The 24,485-nt window shown below is 40.2% G+C and overlaps 1 protein-coding gene across 5 annotated transcripts in view; it reads right to left on the bottom strand.

Moving 5' to 3' along the window:
• Positions 1-24,485, bottom strand: part of BICD1 (BICD cargo adaptor 1) — a 167,436-nt gene that overhangs the window by 34,383 nt on the left and 108,568 nt on the right. For all 5 annotated transcript variants that reach the window (XM_021540005.2, XM_031507959.2, XM_021540007.2 and 2 more), the window contains exons 3-5: positions 14,814-14,966; positions 11,219-11,656; positions 3,871-4,965 (exon numbers count right to left, since the gene is read on the bottom strand). In XM_021540005.2, the coding sequence (XP_021395680.1) occupies positions 3,871-4,965; positions 11,219-11,656; positions 14,814-14,966 (1,686 nt within the window). The remainder of the gene's footprint in view (positions 1-3,870; positions 4,966-11,218; positions 11,657-14,813; positions 14,967-24,485) is intronic.

A 24,485-nucleotide genomic window follows, 5' to 3' on the forward strand; every position in this document is an offset into this window, starting at 1 on the left:
ACTGAGGAAGGACTGTGTCAAATCTTCTAACATTTTTTTCTTCCTATTAAAGTTTCCTATAAAACAACATAGAGAAAACAAAGCATAAGTTTCAAATCCTATGGGAAATACTTCATGTTTCTCCATGCACCAGCCAAGCTGCTGAGGATCTCCCTCCTGGAAGTGAAGAACAAATGGGCACAAGTGCTCTACTAGAGAAGCAAATAAAATTAACAAAAAAGGTGGGTTTAGTAGAAAAAGAAAGATGGTGAGCACAAGCTGAGGAAGCTTCTCTTGGAAATTTGGGAAGCCTGAAGAGACAGGGAACTGGCCTGAATCCTGAGAACACCCTGAAGCCTGAATGTGTAATGGAGAGTGAGATGGGATGGAAGAGGAATTCAGCTTCCATCTATCAGAGACACTTATAGAGTGTCTGGTCACCTCAGCTGGACTGTCACACTGTGCCAAACTAACAGGGACAAAACAAACTGAAGACACAGCTTTGTGTTACACCTCCTCCAGTGCCAATTCTGGTTGAAATTATTTCTATTTGTTCCCCATCTCAGCCAATCTCCAAAATTGTACCAATTAAACCTGGTTATGCCTGATGCCAGTTCATAGGACAATCTAGATTTAGGTAATCTAGAATAGTGTATGCAGGGCATTCTCTGAAAGGAAGGATGGGATAAATAAAAGCCTTAATCTCCAAGTAGTGGGTGGCACAAGGAAGCAGATGTCAGGACCTGGCATTTTTTTAAAACTGTGGTTAAAGAAAAAAATTCAATCAGAAAAATCAGAGAACTTTTTTCCACATAAAAATGCAATCTCACAACACACAAGTAGATGGGGAGCACAAGAAAAAAAGATGAAAACACTGAAAAAAAAAAAGCATGAATACTCTTCAGTAAAGTAAATAATCCAATAAGACAGCAGAGGTGCTAATGACACTCTCTTGTCAGACCAGTCATGCCAAGGAACTGGCAAATGAAGTACCCAGGCTCTCAGCCAGCCACCTGCAGACATGGGATTGATAGCTCACTGTGCATTTACTGTGTAGAAGAAGTCACCTGGAACTGACAGCAGCACCAGGAGGGAGCAGAGAGCTCCAAGGCCTGGACTCCAGCAGGGTGTGAAATACCAGTGAGGAAAAGAGAGCTGGGGAGCACACAGAGCTCAGCTCCCTCCCCATCCCCAAAGCCCAGCCCTGGAGGTGAACAGGCTGAGGCGAGCACACATCTGAGCCCAGGACCTCAAGCACTGCCAGAACTAACAGGATCCTTTCCATCCTATCCTCTTCTGTATCCTTACAGAAGAGATGTTTGCCCAAACTCAGCCCAAAGGTTGCCATCTTCATCCTGAAATCTGTGAACAAATCTCATTTTCTAAGACAGCTTTGTATCCCATTTACTTTATATCAGCAATGTGAGAAGCAGACCAGCTAAAATAATTGTTAAGGATTTTTATTTCACACACAAAAGCAGAAAACTAGCCTGTATTTTTAGAGCAGAGAGTTGTACGATGTATTTTGTCTTTTCATCAACCCTCTCTTTCACAGCAGAAATTCTACTGTGTTCTGTCCATATAATATCAGGCGTTAATTTATAGATAAAATTCTGTATGTCTGGGGTTATCAAGGTATTTTTTCTGAAGACTTTTATGAGTATTGCAGTTATGGGAGCTGAAGACACCATAGTTACTGCTAATGCAGATGTGAAGGTCTTGCTGACTCAATTCTTTCTCATTGAACTATTTGCCTATGAAAACAACTGATCAGCTTTCCATCAGAACTTCAGAGTATTAAATTCCCCTCATAGGCAGTTTTGCTTTCTGATTGCTATTAGAAATCAAAATCAAATCCATTATTGAACCAGTCCTAAAAGTTACTGCATCACTAATTGATTTTACTTTTTCATTTATGCTACTTGTTAATGTTTATTCCACCAGTCAGGTGCAGACACAGTAATCTGGGCTATGAACAAATGGATACATAAATCAGGACAAGGTAAGCAAGCAAGCCAGAAAGATCAATGTGCCTTGCTTTCTTGGGCAATTGATTTAACAATCCATTTTTCATGTATCTTGCACCAAATGTTGCTCTCTTTTTCGTGCTAGAGCTTTGTGAAAATAAAACAATATTTATAAATAATATTTATTTATAAAATAAAAATACTTATTTGTAAATACTACTGACCAACACTACATACCAACTGCGTGTCCCCAGTTAAAGGTATTTTTTCACTAAAGTACAAAATTCCAAACCCAAAATACCAGTCCCAAGGAAGAGTCCACATGGGAAGAACATCCCCAGCCTTTTGCTGCTTAGAAACTTATTCTTTTGAAGGAGAAAACCTCAAGAGAGTAAATTTTCACTCCTGTTTTTTTGAACATTAGCCAAAACATGAATTTGGGTTCTGGGATACACCCACCACTTGAGGCTGGCACATAATAAATGATTCTTCCCCTGTCCAACATTAAATTTCTCCTTCCCTTTACATTAGTATGTCTTTTAGCTTGAAAGTTTGAGGAAGCTGGTATCAGATATGCATGAACGAGTACTGCAAGTTTCTGTACTCAGTTGTACAGTTACCAATGTCTATGCTGCTATCTAATAAATAAAAGATTAGTTAATCGCAGCCCCTTAGTCAGCAAATCTATCTTTTCCATTTCAGTGAGCATGCCTTAGATAATACATTATTTTTGACAGCAATAAAAAAGTGAGACTAAGATAGATCTTCTGGTAGCAGCAAAAAAATAAATGATACCTCTATGCTAATGGGAAAAATCTTTAATTTGGAATCATGGAATAGTATACCCACATACATTAATTCCATCTAAATTACATTTTAATTACATGGAAAATCTACATATAATTGCTCAGAGCTATTATTGCTTAGCTAGAGATGGTATTTAATTGCTTGAGTTAATATTTAACATGTGTTGTATCAGGGAGGAGGGGAATGCTATAAAAGACTCAATATATGTTGAAATATTGCTGCAGTTTAAAAATTCCCAGTACCCTATGCAGTTACAGATACACCAATCAATTAAACTTGAAACTGTAACTTCAGAATAGATGACTATTGGGGATTTTAACACCGAAATCCCATTGCTGTCAACAGCTAAAAGAGTGCCAAGCTGTTTACCAGGATTCAAGCCCCCATGTGGTGATCACTGCACAGTTTTCAGGTGAGGAAAGTGCCAGGCAATCTAGAGTGAAACCACTGCCACTGCAGCCTTTTGCATTCAGATTTAATTCTGAGCAAAAGGAGATGCATCAAAGTAAATAGAACTATTTGCATGTTTAAACTTAGATTTTTTTACAGTGTTACAGTGTTTTCTAACCTGGAATCTAATGCATGCCAAGGGCTTGGTAGATATACTATGCAAAGAAAATTGACAGTACTCTTGAAAAATATTGCATTAAGATGGATTTCTTTTGGCATTTGATATCAAGTACTATAATTTTGGCTTCTTTTTATTGGTGAAACATCAAAAAATAAAGTGGTTGAATGAATTTCTCTTAAGATTTGAAAAAAACTTGAAATAATTCCTTGAAGATTCTTATTTTCCTAAATAGAAGAGTATACCACTGAGAGCCTCTCCAGGGGTGTTCTATTTTGTTTTCCAATCTTGGTAATCTTAAACATGCCTGGGTAGTAGCTGGCTCCTGGCTACACCTCTTCTGAGTGAATGGAGGGTGCTGAGAAAAGCAGAACTGAAGTGCTTAGGGAGGAGGCTGGGAGGGGAGGGAACGAAGGTGTGTCCTTGTTTGAGTGAGTGAGAGGCTAAATAACCTGTGAGTAAACACTCTCCTCCAAAATACCCCTGGGAAAGCTTGGAAGCGACCTGTACAAACACCAGACTTTCCTGAGTGCTTTAGGAGCGCCTTACCTGCTTGTTGGCTTTCAGCACGGCCCTCAAGGTCGCGATCTGCTCTCGCTTTGTACTCAGGAGCGACTTGAGCTTCAGGATCTCCTCCATTAAGGCCTCCTTGTCCTTGTCGATCATGGGTGCCAGCTCGCGGGCGGCAGCCCGCTGGCGCGACAGCTGCAGCGACCGATCCACAGCCTTCTGCAAGTGCTTGATTTGGTCCCGTATTATGGCGTTGAGGTTGTAGATGTTCATAGGCTCTTTGCGGATGTCACTGGTGTCGGAGACGGGGGAGGAAGGAGGGGCTGTGATGACAGGAGAAATGGAAGGTGTTTTCGTTGGGCTCTGCTCCTTGCCGGGCTCTGCGGCCTCTTTCGTCACCTGCTCGGTCGGGGTCCTGGCTTCTACGGGCGATGCCACCCCCCGCCTGGCAAGTCGTGGGGACAGGAGACCTCGAGGGTCATCCGGCCCCTTCAGGCTCCCGCTGCGGGTCACTCTGCTCTGCCTGTAATAGTCCAACATGACCCTGTTGGGCGTCTCGTTGTTGCACAGGCAGACGTGGTGGTAGAGCTGAGCCAGCTCCTCACTGAACGTCACCAGCTCGTCCTGGGCAGTGTTAAGGGTATTGTGGTTTTCATTTGCTATGCTTGTCATCCTTTGTAACTCCTTCTCCATGTGGACCATTTTTTCCTGGCTTTCCTTGGTCAACTTCTCCAGGCTTGTCACCTGCTCATCATAGGTCTGGATTCTGCTCTCATACTTGGCCTTCTCTTCAGTGTAGTTTTCCACATAGTTATTATATTTCTCCTTTAAGGCTTTGATTTCTGCTTTAAGGTCTATCACCTCAGTAACAGCTACTTTGTATTTACATTCCAGGATCTCCAAGCCATTGATGTCCACTTCATAGTCGTGTGCCTCCTCGCTGGAATCTCGGCCCTTCTCACAGTCAAGCTCTACTTTCAGCTCCTTGTTGCTCTGCAGGCCCCTCATGGCGTTGACGTGCTCCGTGAGCCTGTGCACGCGCTCGTGCTGCTCTGTCAGGGCTCCCTTGGTGTGCTCCAGCTGCGTCTGGGACTCCTGGAGGTTGGCCAGGAGAATGGCCTTCTCCCGCTCCACCTGCAACAGAGTCAGAGTGAAAAACCCAGGATCTCACCCTGCCCATGCTGAGCACCAAACTCTGCAGTCACAGTCATCTCTTCCACCCCACCACTGCCTGCAGCTTGAGGGTTTCCAAGAGATTTTAGCCACATACACCTAAACCATAAAATCAATTTATAGAGCACCGTGTAACTCTCAGAGGTTTAGAAAATCCCAGCATCTGTTACAACTTCCAATATCACTAGATCACAATTTTATATGTTGCTCACTGAAGAATTACCAAGTGCCCAAGCACTGTCTCATCAGTTAGAGTTTTGATACAGGATTTATTAGTATGTATGTTCCCTGAACACAGAAACTGCATCACTGTCAGCTGTAAACTATTTCTCAATAGAATTTGAATTTATATTTCCCTTTAACAGTTCTACCAATCTTTCAGAATATTCATTTATATATTTGAACTGCTGCACACTTTCATTAAGGCAAATGCAGTAAAAAAACTAGCTGGGTACATTTCCACAGATTGAATAACCTACCATGTGGAAATGTAGCAGAGATCAGGACACTGAGCACATGCAACTCCCAGGACTGCCCATCCCCAGCATTTATCTGCAAGCAAAATCTGTCTGTTTAAATTCAAGCCAGAAAAAGTAGGATTTGTATTGTAACTAACAACCCACAGGTAGTGACCTAATAAGTTTCTTTCCAAATATCCACATAGAAAAGTGGATGATGAGCAACAGAAGGCATCAGGATGGACACCTCTAGAAGTTTTAATGCAAGCAATTTTAAAGCAAGTGAACAAAACAAGCTTACAAGTTTGATCTTCTCAGGTATTTGCTACTCATCATAACACACCTGAAAGACTTTCAAGTTTTAAGTGTAATGCTCCAACTTTTTCCTATCCATTTGTCCTGTTCTGAGGTGTGAATTGGGAAGCAGAGGAATGCTTACAGAGATAAGATTCTTCTTCCTTTCATGACATTCACACTAAGACCCTGAACCTACCAGGTTTACTGATCTCCTTTCCCCCTGCTGCAGTATCTCAGCACATGCAGTGAAAATGGCACTTCCCTTGGTAAGTGCTGGAATTATTAATTCTGAGAATTTAAAGTTTTCAGTTTTTAAGAAAACTTAAAAAAAAAAAAAAAAAAGCCGCAAACCCAAGCTTTCCTTCCCTATCAGTAGTATGTGGAAGAGAATCAAATCAGCCACCACAAATCTTAGTAAAGGAAAAGAAAAGCCTTTGAGAAACTGAGAGGGTATTAATACCATCTCACATAATATTCCAAGCAGTGCTTCAAACTCTTGTTTCCTCTTAACCAGGCTTTTGAGCCATGGCTGCTGCTCAGAAGTACTAAGACATTGGAGCACACAGTGATCCCTTGGTTTCATAGACAGTCTCTCAAAACATGGCCTCCACCTGCCATCAATTGCAGGCAGAAATGTACAAATAAAAATAGACACTGTGATAAACATCTCAAAAAATCAGCCTACTTTTCTTGTATACAGAGGACTGATGCCTTAAGAATTAAAAAAACAGGGCTAAACCTCATCATTATTTTATGATCCAGGAAGAGTCTCTCTCTTTAGATATCAAATGTTCCACTTTTTGTCAGTGCAGAAGAGGACAGCCAGGAACCACAAGTATTTTGGTATCCTCCATTTTTCATTTGCCTATTGCTATCCCAGTATATCTGCCACTCTAATTGTTGTTCAGTCCCCATGTCAGCCCACCCTTCCTGAGAAAATCCAAAATAGGGTCATCTTCCCTTTTGCCAAGTGCATCTTCTTAGAAGTGACCACTTTCTACAGATCTCCTGGTCAGGCCCACACTGGGGACCCTCAGAGATCAACCCAGCTGGAGTCTCTTCACCAGCTTTCCTCTTTTATTTCGTCAAGCTCCCTGCCCCAGGTCTGCTTTCCCTAGAAAGCTCCAGTTGAACTCCAGTTGTTACCACTTGGTATAGCAGGTTTCAGTGTTAGCAACACTGCCCTCAGCAGATGAAGGTATTTATTCCCTCAGGCTGCTAAGGTGAGCTATGCATATGCACAAAAAATCTGTTTTTGGCTAATTAAAGGATTTCACCTTCTAGTGAGCAATTGTAGTGATAATAAAGAACCACATATTACACACCAAAGGCAGTTGGCTTATTAAAGTGTATGGGTCCACTGTGGGCATGTTCACACCAAAGAAGCCAATTCATTGTAGATTGCACCCATGTAAATATAAATATTTATTTTAAATAATATTTATTTCAATAAAGCCTTTCCTTTGAGGAAACAACTGTGTGCTAAAGCAGCACACTGCTTCAGTGCCTGCTTAAATTAATCAGACAGAACTGATCCTGCAGGACTACTGATCTGAGCCATTATACCCTATCATGAAGAAAACATGTAGCAGAGTTAATTTGGATCTTGACGATAATTTCTCTTCTGAACATAAATTTGCTCTGGAAACACTAATTTCAAACAGAAAGGATTCTTTCCAGAGAAAACATTTTAAACTTTTAAAACCCATATATCAATTTGCACAGCAAGCAAAAGGAAATACACAGACCTACTCAATTTTATTCATTCTGGACCAGCAATAATGGATTAAGTTAATCCCCTTCGGTTTAAAACCATAAATACATGCTCCTACTGCCAAGGGAAAAACCCCAAAGCTCCAGCTCAGTCCTGAGCACACCTTTTGCATATTAATGATGCTCCTGTTCCCAAATATGCTAATAATATTTCCTTTCTAGACAACAGTGTACTCTTATTTCCACCACAGTAAACTTAAGGCAATTCTGGGTTATTTTTCAGCCCAGTTGGTGCATTTTTTGGACACTGAAATTGGTAGCTGCAGTAAGGATTCTTATAATCTTAAAATGAAAATAAAAGCAATTCAAAACTAGCCGTATCTATTTTGTGATTCATCCCTCCCTTCAGAGATTCCAGCTTGAGGAGATTTCCTTCCCAATTTGCATCTATAGTTTGCAATTATGGAAAGCAATTTAACCACAGCCATTTACGTCTTCACCTTTTTCTTTTCTTTTTTTTTCAACAACATCAGAATTTCAGTGAACAGTTCCTGGGGGAGACTGCAACAAATTAACAGGAGAACTCATCTCAAGAACCCTGAATCTCAGCTATAGCATATTTGCCACAAGAGTACAAGGCAGCTGAAGAAGAGTGTCAGAAACTGAGCTGCAGGGACTTTTTATTTTTCTGCCTTTTTAAGAGAATTTTATCTAAGTTTTCCAAATATATTTGCCTCAGAAAAAGGGAAAGCATAACAATGGGAAGAAAAGGAGTCCTACACTTCAAGGATGAGATAAAGAATTATTTCACTGGACAACAAATAGGAAGGAAGAATGCAAAGCCCTGAGCTTTCCTAAGAAAAATCTCAGAATATGAAAATTTTCAGCAGGACATTTGTTACACAGCAGATATATATATATATATATGGAAAGGGAACAGGTGCAATTAAATGTCTCCTAGGGACCAGCACAGCCCATGAAGCAGCAGCATCCAAAAGCCGTAGAAGGAATATTTGTCATACTGTTTCAGTGAAGTCTTCTTTATGAAATTGAGGAGCAAAAACAATTTGCCAGCCACCCTTACAAAATGGAAAATCTGAAGTTTACTTTTATCCTAAAAAGGAACCTGATGTCCTATATTCATAAAAATAGTTCTCAATAAATGATCAGTTCCTTCAGAAACTCTGTCCTAGTGCAGCCTCTTCACAGAAAATAGGAGGAACTCGTACCAAATATTGAGATACAGCTGAATTGACACTATATGGCAAAGACACTGTAGATGAAAAAAGAAATCCAATTTTGCTGATTATTTACCTTTTGTCAGCTTTTAAACTTGATTAAGTCTCACATCTACCACACAAAAGAAAACTTCTGGTGGAATTTTTCACATTTAATTTTATGATCCAAATTTAATCTGTGTGACATGAACTGATGTAACTCAACAGAGAAGGAGATCACTTTGTAAAACATCAGCATTTTGCAGTGACTCTATACAGTATCTAAAGGAATCAGGCTTTCAATGAGGTCTAGTCTTTTTAAACCATGAATCTTTTAACAGGTTGTAAATGCCAAACAATGGTGGCCACCATTGGCACAGATGTGCTGGGGCCCAGCACCAAAAAATGCTATGACCAAAAATAGTTATAATTTCTTTTTTAAGGTCCTAAGTGTGTTCCTAGTGACTGTGAGAAGGCTGCTTCTTTGTTTAAGGGAATATAAATTTTTAACTCAGAGAAGATAAATTTAATTATAATATCGTTCAAGTAGAAGTTTGCTAACTCATTGTGCTCAGTATTTAATTTAATAAAATCAAGAAAAAGCATACTCAAAGCAACCCTTTCTTTTTTCATTTCTAAGCAACTTTCACTCAAAATTTATATATTTCATTTTAAATTATGGTTTAAAGCACAGTGTATTTTGAAATGTGAACATTTCAAAGCATTTATTTTGAAACTGTTTTTAAAATTGTAACATTTTATTTCTCAATCAAATTAGAAGCTGCATAAATATATATGTTCACATATAATATATACACATGTATATGTTGTATATGTTCTTCCAGGTGCATATATTAACAATATACACTCTGTGTATTCTTTAAAATTGGAAAAGCTTAACATACAAATAAAATTCTGCATTTTACTTAAATGATGTATACTTTGTGTCAAAGTTATTGGTGCACAGCACTAGATGTCATTCATGTTCACCATGTCACAGCTCAGATCAAAATATCCCACAGTGAATTTGGCAATAAAATAATTAACTCTTCAGCAAACAGGATGGACCACAGAGGGGTTTGTTGTTCTCTAGCAAGCACTGAAAGCTGATTTTGCTCTACTTCACTCCAAAACAACTTTCACATTTCAAGCAGTAAAGGGCTCATATTTCCTCTCTTTAGAAGAGGTGTATTGCGGATGATAGATAAATATGATTGTTCATAAATAATACACCAGGATGAAAACAGTTCTCCCAGCTAGCTGGATGATACCCCTGCCTTTGGATGGGTCCTGGGGTCAAATGGATTGTTCCATCCCACCCCTAAAAAATGTATGGTTCACCTCGCACCTCTATTCCTCCCCTAAAACATCAGTGCATGCAACCCCATTGGCCATGCCTGATTCCAACCCACCTTGAAGCCCCTTTATAAGGAGGCTTCGAGGGGCCACGCGGTCTCTTGGAACTTCCTCCTCTCTTGGAACTCCTCCCCTTCTCTTGGAGCTTCCCCTCTCCTTGAGCATCCTGTTGTCTCTCCCTCACCCTCTCAGGCCCAGCCACATGCTGCGTCTGGGAGCACGAGGCAGGACCCTCCTGCACCCCCAATAAACCTCTTTCCCCAAGAGCAAACTTCAGAGATCTCTGCCTCCATTCATCTACACCGTGCTGGAGCCTGCTATTTTCTACAAAGGTGCATTTCAGAAGTCTGAAGCTGGAAGATGCTGGGTGTTTCCTTGATGGTGCCAAAACCTATCAAGCTGCTGTGGCAGACAAGATGCTCAACAGCTTGGGCAGCCAAACCCTTTCTCTGCGTAGCACCGCTCCCCTTCTGAGCCCATGGCAACACTGGGGCTGGCAGCTAGAGCCTTCCTCTGGCTGGCATCCCGGGCTCCTGTTCTGGCTGGGCACGGATGAGCAGGGAACAAGCGCTGGCTGTCCGGCCCGAGGCGCCCCTGCAGCCGCGCACCCGCCGGGGCTGCTGGCAGGACAAGGGCGCTCTGTGACAGCCCACACGCCACATGCTCCCAGTGCACACTGCTGAGAGGAGCGCTGCCCTCCTTTTGTTCTCTCCTGAGCGCCTGCCAAACCTTGCTCCAGCTGGATTTAACACCAGAAACTCCCTCTGACTTGCAAGGGACCATGATCAAATCTGTAGACGCAGGTATTTTAATGAGGTTTTTTTTTTTCCAGATAGGTTTAGTCATATTGAAGAATACCTTATTTCATTTGCAATCTCAGGGACATTTACCACTATGAAAGCAGGAAAAAAGGAATCTAACCTTCTGTAACCCCAGCACCCACATCCCTTTCTCCCCTTTGTACTAAATATCTGTTCAGGTCACACTGACTTTTGTGCAGGCATGTACTCTGTTTATTAGGGATATTTCTGGAAAAACCTGGATATGAAAAAACACCAAAGCAGAAGTCTGGAAAATGGTCAAGGACACCACCAGGAGTGATCACTGGTAAAACTGGCACAAGAGTTCATAGGATGTGTCTGAACACTCCAGGACATTAAATTCAGCCCTTACCTGCATGAGCTGCTGCTTCAGTTTCTGTATCTCTGATATGTTGAGCTCACTGAAGAGGTCAGAGACAGGGTGCAGAGATTCTCCTTTCCTACTCGTGGGGGTTCTGTAGTCACCGTTGAGTTTCACAAGAGGCCCGTGGATGTGTCCATTCATTTTGTCATCATTGTTGGGCTCACCCCCATCCTCTGAAAACTTCAACCCATCTACTGATATATTAATATGGTTATTATACATACTATCATTGAGGTTGATATACTGGGACAGTTCCTTTCTCAGATTGTTCTTTTGCTCTCTTTCATTTTTTAAAGTTTCCAGAGCTTCCTCCAGCTGATGCTCTGCAATCTCCTTCAGCCGGATGGCATCTTCTAGCTGGCTATTCAGCAACACTGTCTCCTCCTCAAATCGTTTAATCTCATGCTTTAAGCCTTCGTATTCAACCTGAATTAGACAAGACAAAGAACATTCATAATACTAAAACTTGAGTTGTGGAAACCTGCCATTTATCAGCCCTGTTGAGATAGGTGTTAGAGAAACTGTGGTTTAGGACACCAGACATTGCCTGCTGCTGCAAAGAACTGACTGAGCAAAAAGTGCAAGTGCAGCTCTCTCTGTTAAATACTCCAGTGCTGGCTTTTTCAGCATGTGAAACCCAAGAAATAGAAAACTTCTTCTGAATAACTTATGATAAACAATGAAATTTCATGGGAAGAAGGCTGTTTATTAGCAGATTTCTTGGTAATAGCAGATTTACTATAAATCGCCATAAGCAATGTTGCTATATCATGGTATTCATAGATCTTAGGTTAACATAGGCTGATATATGATTTGCAAATATTCTGAAGGTGACCTCATATCTCAATTCCTACTGAATGTAAAATCACATGGGCAGAGATACTCTCAACTATCTTGGTAGTTCCCAAAAATATGGATGGAAGGTACAAAACCAGTAGAAGAGCCTCAACTCTCTTCTCTGTACTTTACAAGGCTCTCCATTACCCCAGAGGCATTTAATTTAAAAAATTAAACATGCATCTATTTGTATAGCCAGCTTAAACTCCAAGATGCTCCAAAATGGCTAGAGATTTTTAAACTACCAGAAGAATGAAGCAAAGAGCTCATTCAGCCCCCCCAGAGCCCCTGGACTGTGCGTAGGGCTGTCCCTCTGGAGCACACAGGAGCCTGTTGCTCCAACCACAGTGCCTGGAATGTGTCCCAGTGACACCCTTTGTCAGCCCTGGAGGGGCTCACTGCTCTGTCCTTCTCAGAAGGCAGCTCCCTGTCCCACACCAAGTGTGATGTTTTATCAAGGTATTTATGGGCATTGTGAGCTGAGCTAAACAGCAGGTGCTTCTCTGTCCTTTAGAGGCAGCTCTCTTGTTCAGTCCTCTCCATTTCACCCCACAAGAAACAAAGCCTGGAAAAACCAAGCCTAGCTCAAACCCAGTTGATCAACAATACCTAGACAGTGCAGGAGATCCCCACTGCAGAATGCTTCCCCTTTGCTGTCCTGCATCATCTTCCTTTTCACTACTGGAAAACCCCACAGCAATGAAGAGCTTTGTTTGTCAAGGTCAATGTCCACACTTGACTAGCACTCCTGGTAAAAATCATGGCAATTTGGTTTTTTTTAAAATTTAATTCTAATCATGTTAGTCATGTGCATCTTAACTTCAAAATGAAAAAAAAAAGAAAGTCTCATTATTAGGTGAAAGAATTTAATAGCTTGGTGAAAGAGGGAAAAAAATACTGAATTTTCATGTTTTCTTAAAAAGCCACGATTTTTTACAGTTGATGCTTTTATAATTCAAACACATTAATATCTGCAATCTTAATGCATTGTATAGATTTTTTTTTTATATTTGACATATATCGATTTTTAATCAAACTAAAATAAGGTTCTCGCAAAAATAAAGATATCCACCATTCCTATTGAAGTAGAATATTTATCAACCTGTCAAAAGTCTTCAATCATAAACCTTTGGAAAGGCAAACTTAAAAACCAAAGCACTAATCTTCAAACCCAGAAACTGGAAAGATATCAAACAACAAAGAAAGTCCCAAAGTTATATTGGGACATATGGGGACACATAGGGGACACCTTCAATAAAAAAGGAAAATCCATGAGAGTTTCAAATCTAGATTTGGCAATTCAATATCTTTCCTTACTGGAGGCACAGGTCCATCTGGAAAAATTGTAAAATGCAAGCAAGTAGCTATGTTTATAACTTAAGGACATGAAAAAAAGCCAAATCCAACAAAACAACCAATACTTTTTAAATTTTACATACATATAAAAGCTAGAGGTCTGTATTTCTATGGTTACCTTCTCATAGACTCTTACTTTAAAAAGCTACAAAAAACCCCAACATGTAGATAATGACATTTTAGCACCAATATTTATAACACGTGTTTTTGTAAATTCAACCATTAAAGTATAAAATGCTCTTAAAATTTTATCTTGGAGATTAAAGTAATTTTAGGAATCACAAGTGCATGGATCTGTGATGCAAAATGACTGATTTTTAAAGCCCTTCAAAATGTTGCAATGCTTTTTTTTCCACAGACTATTGGCATTCAGTTTCAGTTAGAATGAAATATTATGACAAATATAAACACTTGCAAATAGATTTCATTTTAAAGGAAAACTAGGACAGTCCATAAAGGGGTCATTTACTGAAAATGTGAAAATGTCTCCTATGAGGTTGATGAGAAAAAAATCCATGCCTCAAAGGAGGAATTTGCTGTCTGAGTAAATAAGTCTGGCAAAAAGATGATCTGCTATAAATTCCATTTCAGGAGTGTGAAAGACTAGGCCTCTTCATAAATAAGGAAGTTATGCACCCATTTTTATTACCTGTGTATTCCCTGCAGCACAACTCTGTTGTTTTAAGCGTTTCAATCGCATTGGTGCTGCAGCAGTTAAAAAAGCAGTAAAAGAGAGCTGAAATAGCACTGCTTATTCCTGCAGGAATAAGGCAGCTTTGTTCCCAGGCTGCCACCAGAAACTGTGACAGGGCTGGCTCTTCCACAGAAGCCCCAAGAGCATCAGGCAATAGGTCAGGACACAACCAGGGGTTGCAGTGCAGAGCTGTGACCCTCTGAGGGCAGGTGAGGAGAGAGTGTTATGAATATTATGATGGTCTAGACAGCATCTAAAAGGCAGAAAGTGTTACAACATCCAACCTGGATATTTAAATTTTCACCACTACAAATTAACTCTTCTGACAGGAAACCAAACCTCTTTTGTTCACTTTAAAGGACAGCTGGCTGCTGGTCATCGAATTCCTGAGAAATGGGAAAAGCATGAAGCAGAAATATGCAACTCTTTTAAAATAATTCCTCTGTGATTCCATAGTTCTGCAATGAAATATTCCACCACAATTTTTCAAAACTCAGGTAAGAGCCTCCCTATATTTCAAAAATGGCCAGCAACACTATTTTAGAATAAGCGATCAGCAGAAACCCAACTGGGGGAAAAAAACCCTCCAAACGTACAAAGAAACATCTATCAAACTGCCCTGCGGGATCACATTATGGAAATTGGAGAAAATAGTGACAATTTACAGTTCAGTGCCTTGAATCTTTCGAGGCTTACTTGATTCTGCTTCAGTGTGGACACCAGTTTCTGTAAAGTGATGTTTTCCTCTTCCAGCTCAGTGTAGTCCTGCAGCAGTCTCGCCTCTCGAAACTTGTACTCTCGAATCTCATCTTTCATTCGTATCCTCTGCAGTTCCACCATTTCGTTATTCTGACAGGAGATAACACAAGTACATTACAATTCACACACAGGCACTTCAGTGCTGAACACTGCCTTCAGAAAAAGCCAAACAGAAATTAATCCTGAAATAGAAATGTACACCATCAAAACACCATCACTGTTAATTTGAGGGCAAGCAATCATTTCAGGTGGGTTCTGGCAATGCAGAAATGAGAATATCTGATAGAGAAGACTGATTAAAACAGTTTCAAGACTAGAGGCTTATTGAAATGGAAACCCTGGAAAAGCTGTAGCATATCTCACGAGTTTCATTGCTCTACAAAAGAGCAGGATTTAAATAAAATTACCACCTGTTTTCCACTGCAGGATGCATTTTACATTGATACAGAAAAGCAGTGAGCACTGACATCTGTTCTCCAGAGACATCTGCTAGGGAGCAAGGTGCACTCACATTTGCATCTGCAGGCACTAGAGAGGCTCACAGGGTGGGAAGCACTTGTTAAAAGCCTGACAAACGCCTGGCTGTGCGGAGCAGGATCACTCCCAGCACTCCGGGAACATACAAGGTTACCATTTTATTTTTCCCATTAGCACATACAGTGCCCAGACAGCCTTGTGAGAGAGAGCATGAGGGATCAGTTTCACCAAAAATGGATTCCATCAGATTCCAGCTCTGACTGAGTTTGACATTAAGGGTGAGGTTATTCTGGAAAGACTCTGCTGGCATAACCACGATGTAAAAGGCACTACAGGAAGGTGGAGTTAACGCACAGCTGGAAGAGAACAGAGAGCAATACAGCTGTTTGGAAGGAAGAACCTCCTGCCCTACTTTGAAGGAAAGCCTGCATTTTTCTGATTAAGAGAAATGGGCATGGTCAATCACATCTCCTTTCCTGCAGGAGGATCCTGAGCATTGCCACAGCGGCTGGTGGAAAGACCTTACTGATGGGGCAGAACCCTTTCACTACAGGGATGCCAAAAACAGCACATCTGGGAAGCAATAATGATTTTCTGTAAAAGATTCCTGTGTAGAGTGGGGGCAACCACTGGCCTGATAGATACCTGAAGAAAAAGTCAAAATGTTTAAGCAGATATTGTAGTCAGGGGGCTCCAATCAATCAATCTGCACCACTTACTCTGTGGTACATGAAGGATAAAACCCCACATTCTGAATTAGGATCTTGGTTAAATAAGTACAAACCCCTGGAAAAAAAACTTCACAAAGCATGAAACAAAAAAATTTTGATGCAAGACTTGACAAAAGAGCTTTTAAAAAGGAAAAGTTTTGTTAGAGAAAACTAAAAACCATCACCCTCCTCCTAGCAGCTGATTAAGAAGTAAAGAAACTACCTGATTTCTGAACTGAAAACAACTGAAAAGATTCCCTAGAAAAATGTAAATATTCCTGCATCCATCACTGCCTAATAAACCTCTGAACAAATTGTAAGAGCAACACCACATGATTTCAAAAAGTGAAAGCATTTTATACCCCCAGGCTGCCTTTATACCTTTTCTTTCTGCCAGCACAGTCCCATTCCCAGCTATGGCAGGTGTGGGGGTGTGTGCCACCCTGAGCCAGTATGGAGACACCACCAAATGCTCAACTCCACCGTGTCAAGGGTAAATTAAGCTGCTCTGCTACTCTTCCAGTGTTTGAGGATGATCCCAGCCCAGGGAATGAGCTGGCTGGCATCCATCCCACACTGCCAGGAACCCTGGAGAGGGAGCATCCCAACAGGACCCCAGAAGAGCTCAGTGAGCCATTCCCAGCGGCGCTGCCTGCCCCTCACTGGGGTGAGACCACCAGCAGCAGCCAGGACATATCTGCTCATGATCCAAACTGCCTCTGCCATCAGCACTGCTGGAGGAAAGGAGGGTCTCCCCAAAAAGCCAGGCTGGATGGGGCCTTGAGCACCCTGCTCTAGCAGGTGTCTTTGTTCATGGTGGGGGGGTTGGAACTATGCAATCTTTAAGGTCCTTTTTAACACAATCCACTTTCTGACTTTGTGATTCTAAAAGGGAAGAATAAAACATAGCCAGAAATGGAGGACATGAACAAGGAATTTTTACAGAATCCCAATATAGTACTTCCCTGATAGACTGCAAGGCAGGGTAGCTTGAAAAAGCCTTGAAAATTAATTCTGTAAGATACAAGTACTCCTTTGTCTCTCCTGCCCTTGCAAACTGCAACAGAAAACATGAGCTATTACCCTGCTGGAATGCACCACTATTTCTTTAAAAGAGATAACACATTTCTTTACCATTTATAACTGCTACTTCCTAAATAATCTTGGAGATATAAACAGAATCATCTATCATTCTCCTCTTATACACAGAGAAACTCTTTCTGCAGTGCAGAGTCTATTTGTCCATGGCATTTCATCACAGAAGAAACAGCAGGAAAAAGGAAGACTTGCCTTTTGGAGCATCACATGTGCCATGTTCTGCCCAAACACTACCTGCCACACTTCCCATGGCCAGGGCCAAGGCCTCTACTGGAAGCACTGCTCTGACACAGGGGAAAAACCAACTCAGCACATTACAGAACAGGGCATCACCTTTGCAAAGCAATAGAAAAGGCGTTTTTTGTCACTGGAAACACCCGGGGTAATTCCCCATGCTTCAGCTCTCCCTTCCTACTTGCAAACATCTGCATTATGCTGGCAAACACCCAGCTGCAAAGCACTCCAGTGCTCTCTATGCTTGCCAGGAAAGGCAGTGATTCCTCTCCACAGGTCCAAAACCCAGCGTTTCTGAGGTTTACGAGTGAGTAGCCACAGGACATGTAGAGGGCCATTCTGATCTCCTTTATGTAAGACCTCTGTGTATTTTCTAGAAATAAACTAGTCCTGAATCTATTTTAAAAAAACATTTTGAGTTTGTTCTCTTTTACTGTTGATACGAAGGATATATACATTTTCAACAAATGCTTTGATTAAATGTATTAGCTTCTCACAATCCCACTATTATTTTGAACAACTCAAAATACACATTTATTAAGCAAAACATCTGCAGGAGATGTTTTGCAAGAGAAGAGATCTGCTGTACTGATACAAGGAGAAGTAAATTTTTTATTTGGTGGACATGGATGAAAAGAATATCAGAGGATTTAAAAACACAAGGCAAAAGGATTTTGCCAGCAGGGGCGTTATCTAGACGAGCCACTAGAGGACAATGTAACCCAAATTATTAGCCAAGTAATTAATAATTAAACTTTGCTACTTATCAAGAACTGAACTTGCAGGACAAAGCAATTGAGCCAGATGCTTTTACTAGGGCACTGCCTCAGGACTTTTTACATTCCCAGAGAGAATCCCCTTATGAACTATGTGCTGGGTCTGCAAAAACCAAATTAATCCAAGAGGTGGAGCTGATGACACACAAGCAAAATTTCAATGGCTGAAAATTATTTTCAATCCCAGTCACCAGCTGAACACGGTGAAACGGCTTTAATGGATTGGTGCCAAAGAAGAAGGAAAAGGCCTCTCAGTGAAACTATAGAAAACAAGAGAGTCCTTGTCAGCAATGCATCTCATTATACGTGAGCACTAATTGTGGAAGATGTCAGCCCCACACCATCTCTAATGAACATACACATCACAGAGCAGACCATGGCAATGAAAAACAAGAGGCTCAGTCTGTTCAAGTCACCTATTTACTGGTACTTAGATATATTTTCAGTACTGCAATAAATAAAAAGTGAAAGACACCTCTAGGTTTTGCAGAGGCAAGGACCACATCCGTATACTACCAGCCATCAATCCTAACAGGTCTCCGAGTATCAGTGGAGTATTAAATAAAAGTTTGTACTTCTTAGCAAATTAAACATAATATATGCTCAGAGAATATTAAATAACAGAAGTTTGTCATTCTTAGTAAATTAAATGTACTATATATGCATATGTTGTTCATTTTTGATTCAGCCTAGATTTTCAAAATGTTTTATTTCATATGCCACATACAGAGCACGTTGTATTAATCATGTGTAGATACATTGCGATACCTTGTGTAATATCAAATAATTGCAAGTGAGAAGCTACTTTAAAACAAAGGAATGGAAATGGCTAACATTGAATACCATGAAAAAAATAACCATTTTCATGTCAGAGCACTCCCAGGTGCTGCCCTAGGAAGCCACTTGTTGTGCTCCTGTGGCCTATCAATCCACCTAAAAAACCAAACTGGCAAGGAAGGGACCCCTAAAGCTGAATACTCTCATCTCCAAGAAAGTGAATTCCAATGGCTTCTGGTTTCCTGAACTGTGAAAAAATAGACTGAATTTCTTGGGATAGGGCAGCCTTTTTTTTTTGTTTTGTTTTTTGAAGCCTTTTTTTTAAATGAATGCATTCCTATTAAATATTTCGTCACCCCCTAAGCTGGAGCACATAAAAGACTTTTTTTGTCTACTGTTTTTGACATCCCCCCAGAAATTGTGGAACTAATGTTTGGGCTCTTTCCATCCACTCTGTTCAAACAAATGTTCATTAAGAGATTTCAGGTCCTTACTGCAGTAAAACATATTATTTTTCACACTGAAAAAGCAGCCTTATAAATCATCAATTAATTTTATGCCCTGAACTACCCAGACTAAATCCCTACTTAGATGTTGGAACATGCAAGCCACAGCATGATACTGTACCTAACTTTTTAATTTTCATAACTCACGAGAGAGCAAGAGAACAATGGTATATGGTATACACCAAAATTGTACACTTCCAATTTAATAGCAGTGTTTTCTAGCTGATGCAGGATAAAACCCCATTCAATCTGATGACAGTTTTATTGCACTAGTAGTAAATTAAATATAAGAGAAAGTTGATGCTCAGCCTAATATCCATCATCTTATGTGTCTGTTGACAAGTCTCACTGTAAATTTGTGTGCCATGTTTACTTTACTCTGCAGAGGAAAATAAAAGATGTATTTTTTATGAAGACCAGTAATATTGATAGAAAATTCAATTTAACTAGGGTTGAGAGAAGAGAGAATGAAAGTTGCAATTGAAGAGTAAAAACATTCTCTTTTTTTGTCATCAAGTGTTTTAAGTCCCCAGAGTCCTCAACACTAGCCTTGAAGTTTCCTTCCCTCATATACAGGAATACTCAATTTGAACTGAAAGAATGGCATTTTCCATGCTTCCAGGTATATTTAAAAACATCAAGGGATTTTGTGGATGACTTAAAGTGATCTTATCTGACCCTTTTGCAGAATTTGCACCCCAATTCATACATGCAGATGTCCAGCTAAACAGGGCTGGACCATCTCTTACAGAACTAACTTTGCTATTTCAATACATGGATATCTTTACATTCCAAAATAAATCATTTCAAAGACATCTTCACAGCTGTCAGAGGTCTGCAACCTCCTTTTTAACCTGAAATTTTCCAGTCTCATCCTTCAAAAAGCTTCACTCAGGTGGCTTTGTTAGACTTCATGATACTGTTTCTGCTCTAAGCAGCTGTATTGGCATCCTACTTTAAGAACACAAATTCATCTCCTATTGTCCAAACCCAGAAATCACTAACTTTTGAAATTATGTACAATTCTGACATACCTTGGCTTTAGATATATCACTCACTGTCTGAAAACCAGGAAACAAAAAATGCTATTGTGCACAAGATATTTTTGAAAACATATCTGTAGCATAGCATAAGTACCTAGAATCTTTCCCTTCTGCACATATTCTTACAAAATGACAGCACTATCAAAGGGAAGGATGAAAAAAGCCATATATTTGTTGGCTATAGCATACAGATTAGAAGGCAGATCATGATAAACGTATTTTTCAAGTTCCTTCACCAACAACAGATCTCAAATAAAGCATTTACAATACACCTAATAATTTAATAATCTGAAATGCTCAGTGCATTTAATTGGAATAGCTAAATCTAAAGAAGTAGGGTGAATTTGTATCAAGGACAATTAAATGGCCCATTTATATACTTATCACAGGGGTTGAAACCCATCATATTTAACATTGTAAATCCTGCCCCATATAAATCCCTACAAAGTAGCTATTTTATTGACTTTCATGTATAATTATATAGAAAATAAAGAACTAAGCAATGCTCTGGTGGTTCGGGTATTAAATTTCCCTGCTCAGTATCATGGCCACATAATATTATGATGACTTCTTTATAAGACTGTATGAACCACAAATCTCTAATCATACATATTATCTGAAAAATAATGGTTTGATTTGACTGCATTTATAGCAATTAACTATTAGTGCATTAATTCTACATAAATTATCTCTTACTGTATTAATTACACATAAATTATTTCTTACTGTATTAATTATACTTATTTGTAATTAATATCAGCACTCTGTAACAAACACTGCTATAATATTCTTCATTCCTTCAAAGAATGAGAAACTTTACCAAATTAAACTTTATTTAAAAAGTGTGAGAGAAAATTCAGACTCCAGGGTTATAGCACTGTCCAGTTAATATGATTTTTCTACATATCTGTGGAATGGCTTCATGCATGAACATATGGTCATTGCAAATAACAAAATATCAATTGGCTGCAACAAATTTTGCCATGAGGAGGACATTGTGGATGCTATGTGAGCACCCAGACAGGCCCTCCTGCAATTCCCACCTGATGTACTTGTCTTAGGATAAACCACATTGCCTGTCACAAATGGCAAGGGAGAGAGGGTGCTGGAGGAGGGAGGATGCACATGAAGACCAAAGATCTGACAAGATCATGTTCTACCACCATCAAATCAAGCACTGCCAAGGCCACTGCTAAACCATGTCCATCAGTGCAACGTTCACAGACCTTTTCATTACCTCCAGCATTTGTGACTCAACCCCTTCCCTAAGCAGCGTGTTCCAGTGCTTGACAACCCTTTTGATGAAGAAATTTTTTCCTAATATCTAATCTAAACTGGTGCAACTTGAGGCCATTTCTTCTTATCCTATCAATCTTTAGTTGGGGATGAGCCTGACCCTCACCTGGCTACAACCTCCTTTCAGGTAGTTCTGGAGAGCAATGAGGTCTCCCCTGAGCCTCCTTTTCTTCAGGTCTGCACTCTCTGAAGCAGGGGTTGTTGCCCACTCCACATCACCTTACAGCAGGATGAGTAGTAGTATAAAAATACCAAACCTAAATTGCTCTTGACAGATTTGTTAAAGAAAAAAAAAGAAGGGGTGGAACTGGGGCATTTTGGACTGAATGGATATTTTTCCCCCAGTTATAACCTTTCCTATTATGCTCTATATACAATTTAAGAAGCCAACTGCAGTGATTCTACATGACAATGCCTCAAGGCAGAGTTTTTGATGGAGAAGCTGCACAGGCCTTTTCAAGCTCATCAAGAGGCCAAGAGCTGGTTTTAAAGCGTAACTGATCACTTAGGAGAAGCATCTGCCAGTTACATCTATCTCTGAGAGGCCATCTGTCAGGTCCAAAATGCCAAACTTCCTTCCTGACCCAAAAGGGGCACTGGCTAAGCAACAAAAGTTGTGCTAACAGGGTGTGGGGCTGTGATCAGTTTAAGCTCATCAGTCCCACAGCTTCTGTTCTCAGGTCCTGACCCTCCCTTGGGCCAGTGCTACCTTCCACATCACCAGCCAGATCAAGGGCAGCAAGCCACTCCAGAAAACAAATATAGATAGTTTTAATGGTGCATATACTCCCTGATTTTCCTGACAGGCTGGATACACTGGCACTGGTGCTAGCAGGAGATAGGGAATAGGAAAACCCGTCATTTCTAATTTGGGTATGTTTGCTGCTCAGCAACAACTGTATGACCTGTTCCAAGTTCCAGAGGTGGAAACCCAGCCCTATTGATATAAATTATAAAATTAAATATAACCTTCAGCAGGACAAAGATCTCACTGTATGCACTGAAACATTGAGGAGCCAGTAAAGTGAATGAATGAAGGTGAAAAGGAAGAAAGAGAAAAAACACCAAAACACCCAAATAAGAGGGGTGAGGTCTACTATTTTAGGATTCATTATGCTTGGCTGGTATAGAAAAATACATCCCTGTTCATTGGCTCCTTTCTTTCACATTGCTTTCTTCTGTCCTTCCCTAACTTTTGCTGTCAGGATGTTGTCAAAGCTCCTGTGATAATCTGTCTCCAAGTGTGAGAAACAAGGCTCACTCTTTAAAATTTTTAAAAGCTTAATAAGGGATAAAAGAGACAATAAACAGCACACTGAATGCTTAGCAACTGCCAGAGGTACATGATTTAGCTTAAAACAATTTTCTTATACATTTTTTCATTGTATTGGTTTAATACATATTCATGCAGATTATACATATTCAAACATTCTTTTGCGTTTATATGTTCTGGGAATTCTTTTGCTTGGTTCAACCTTTGACTTGTCTTCTTAAAGAACATGCCATACTGTAGATGAAATTTATATATTTTATTTCTTCATGAGGTCCTGTTCTGTGGTTTGACAGTTCTTGATAACCAGAGGGAAAGTGGTAAATTCCTCCTTGCATTCTTTCTTTCAATGTTTATTTTCTTGGTTCTTTTCAATGTTAACATGCAGATGAGATACTCCTCAATACATTAAATATTATCTAATTTACTCTTACCATTGTCAGTTAGTTACACAAGAAAAGCATTAGCTACTTCCTCAAAAAATTAACATTACAATGCACAACCCATTGTATCTATTTTAGTATTTTGCTAAGGCCTAAACTATATCTTTATCACACTAATATATTGGCCACGAAAGCTGACTAATTATACTATATTAAAGCAGCTAAAAGTGGTTACCAACTGTACTATATCAAATCTATTGTGATTAATAATAATTTGCAAGAGCCAATACATGACAGTGAAAGCCAACAACTCCATCGTTATTCATAACAGGCATGCTGGACAGTGGCTCCACCATCCCCCATTTCAGGCACAGAGCTTTGCTGCTTGTAAGCTTTCTGTGACATTCACATTCTCTGGGCAGAGAGACATAATTCTCTCTCTCAGGAGAAGCACAGAGAGAAGGAAAGAAAACAATCTTTATCTCTGCTCCTTTGTTTTCCCCATGTGGAATGTGGTATGGGGATTGTTTACGTGAAGTGATTGCTGGATTAGATTTTGGTGAAGGTTGTTTGGGTTCAGTAACCAATTGGATCCAGCTGTGCCTCGGACTCTCAGCAGAGAGCCACGAGTTTGTTAGTTCATTAGATAGATATGAAGTAAGTATGTAGAATAGTATAGTATCTCATTAAATTGTATATGAATGTAATACAGTATAGTTTTAATAAAGCAGATCCTGCAGCCTTCTGCTCTGGAGCCAGACATCATCATTTCTTCCCATCCATGGCTGCCACATTTTTATGCTCCTCCTCAGAACTTGGAGCTATTTTAGTTACTGCTGGCTGCTAGCTCAGTTCTACCTTCCCTCTCTCTATTGCTCACACCAGTAACCAAGCCGTGCTGCTGAGGGATGCACGTGCCAGGTCGTGGCTCTCAGCTCAGCCTCCCCAACCTGCCCTGCCTCGAAGTACTACCTAAGCTCTGCTTTTTCCAATTTCCAAGCCAATCTTTGGCCTTGGAAACACCAGCAAGACATTGCAA

The sequence above is a fragment of the Lonchura striata genome, chromosome 5, assembly GCF_046129695.1.
Source record: "Lonchura striata isolate bLonStr1 chromosome 5, bLonStr1.mat, whole genome shotgun sequence".
Lineage (NCBI taxonomy): Eukaryota > Metazoa > Chordata > Aves > Passeriformes > Estrildidae > Lonchura > Lonchura striata.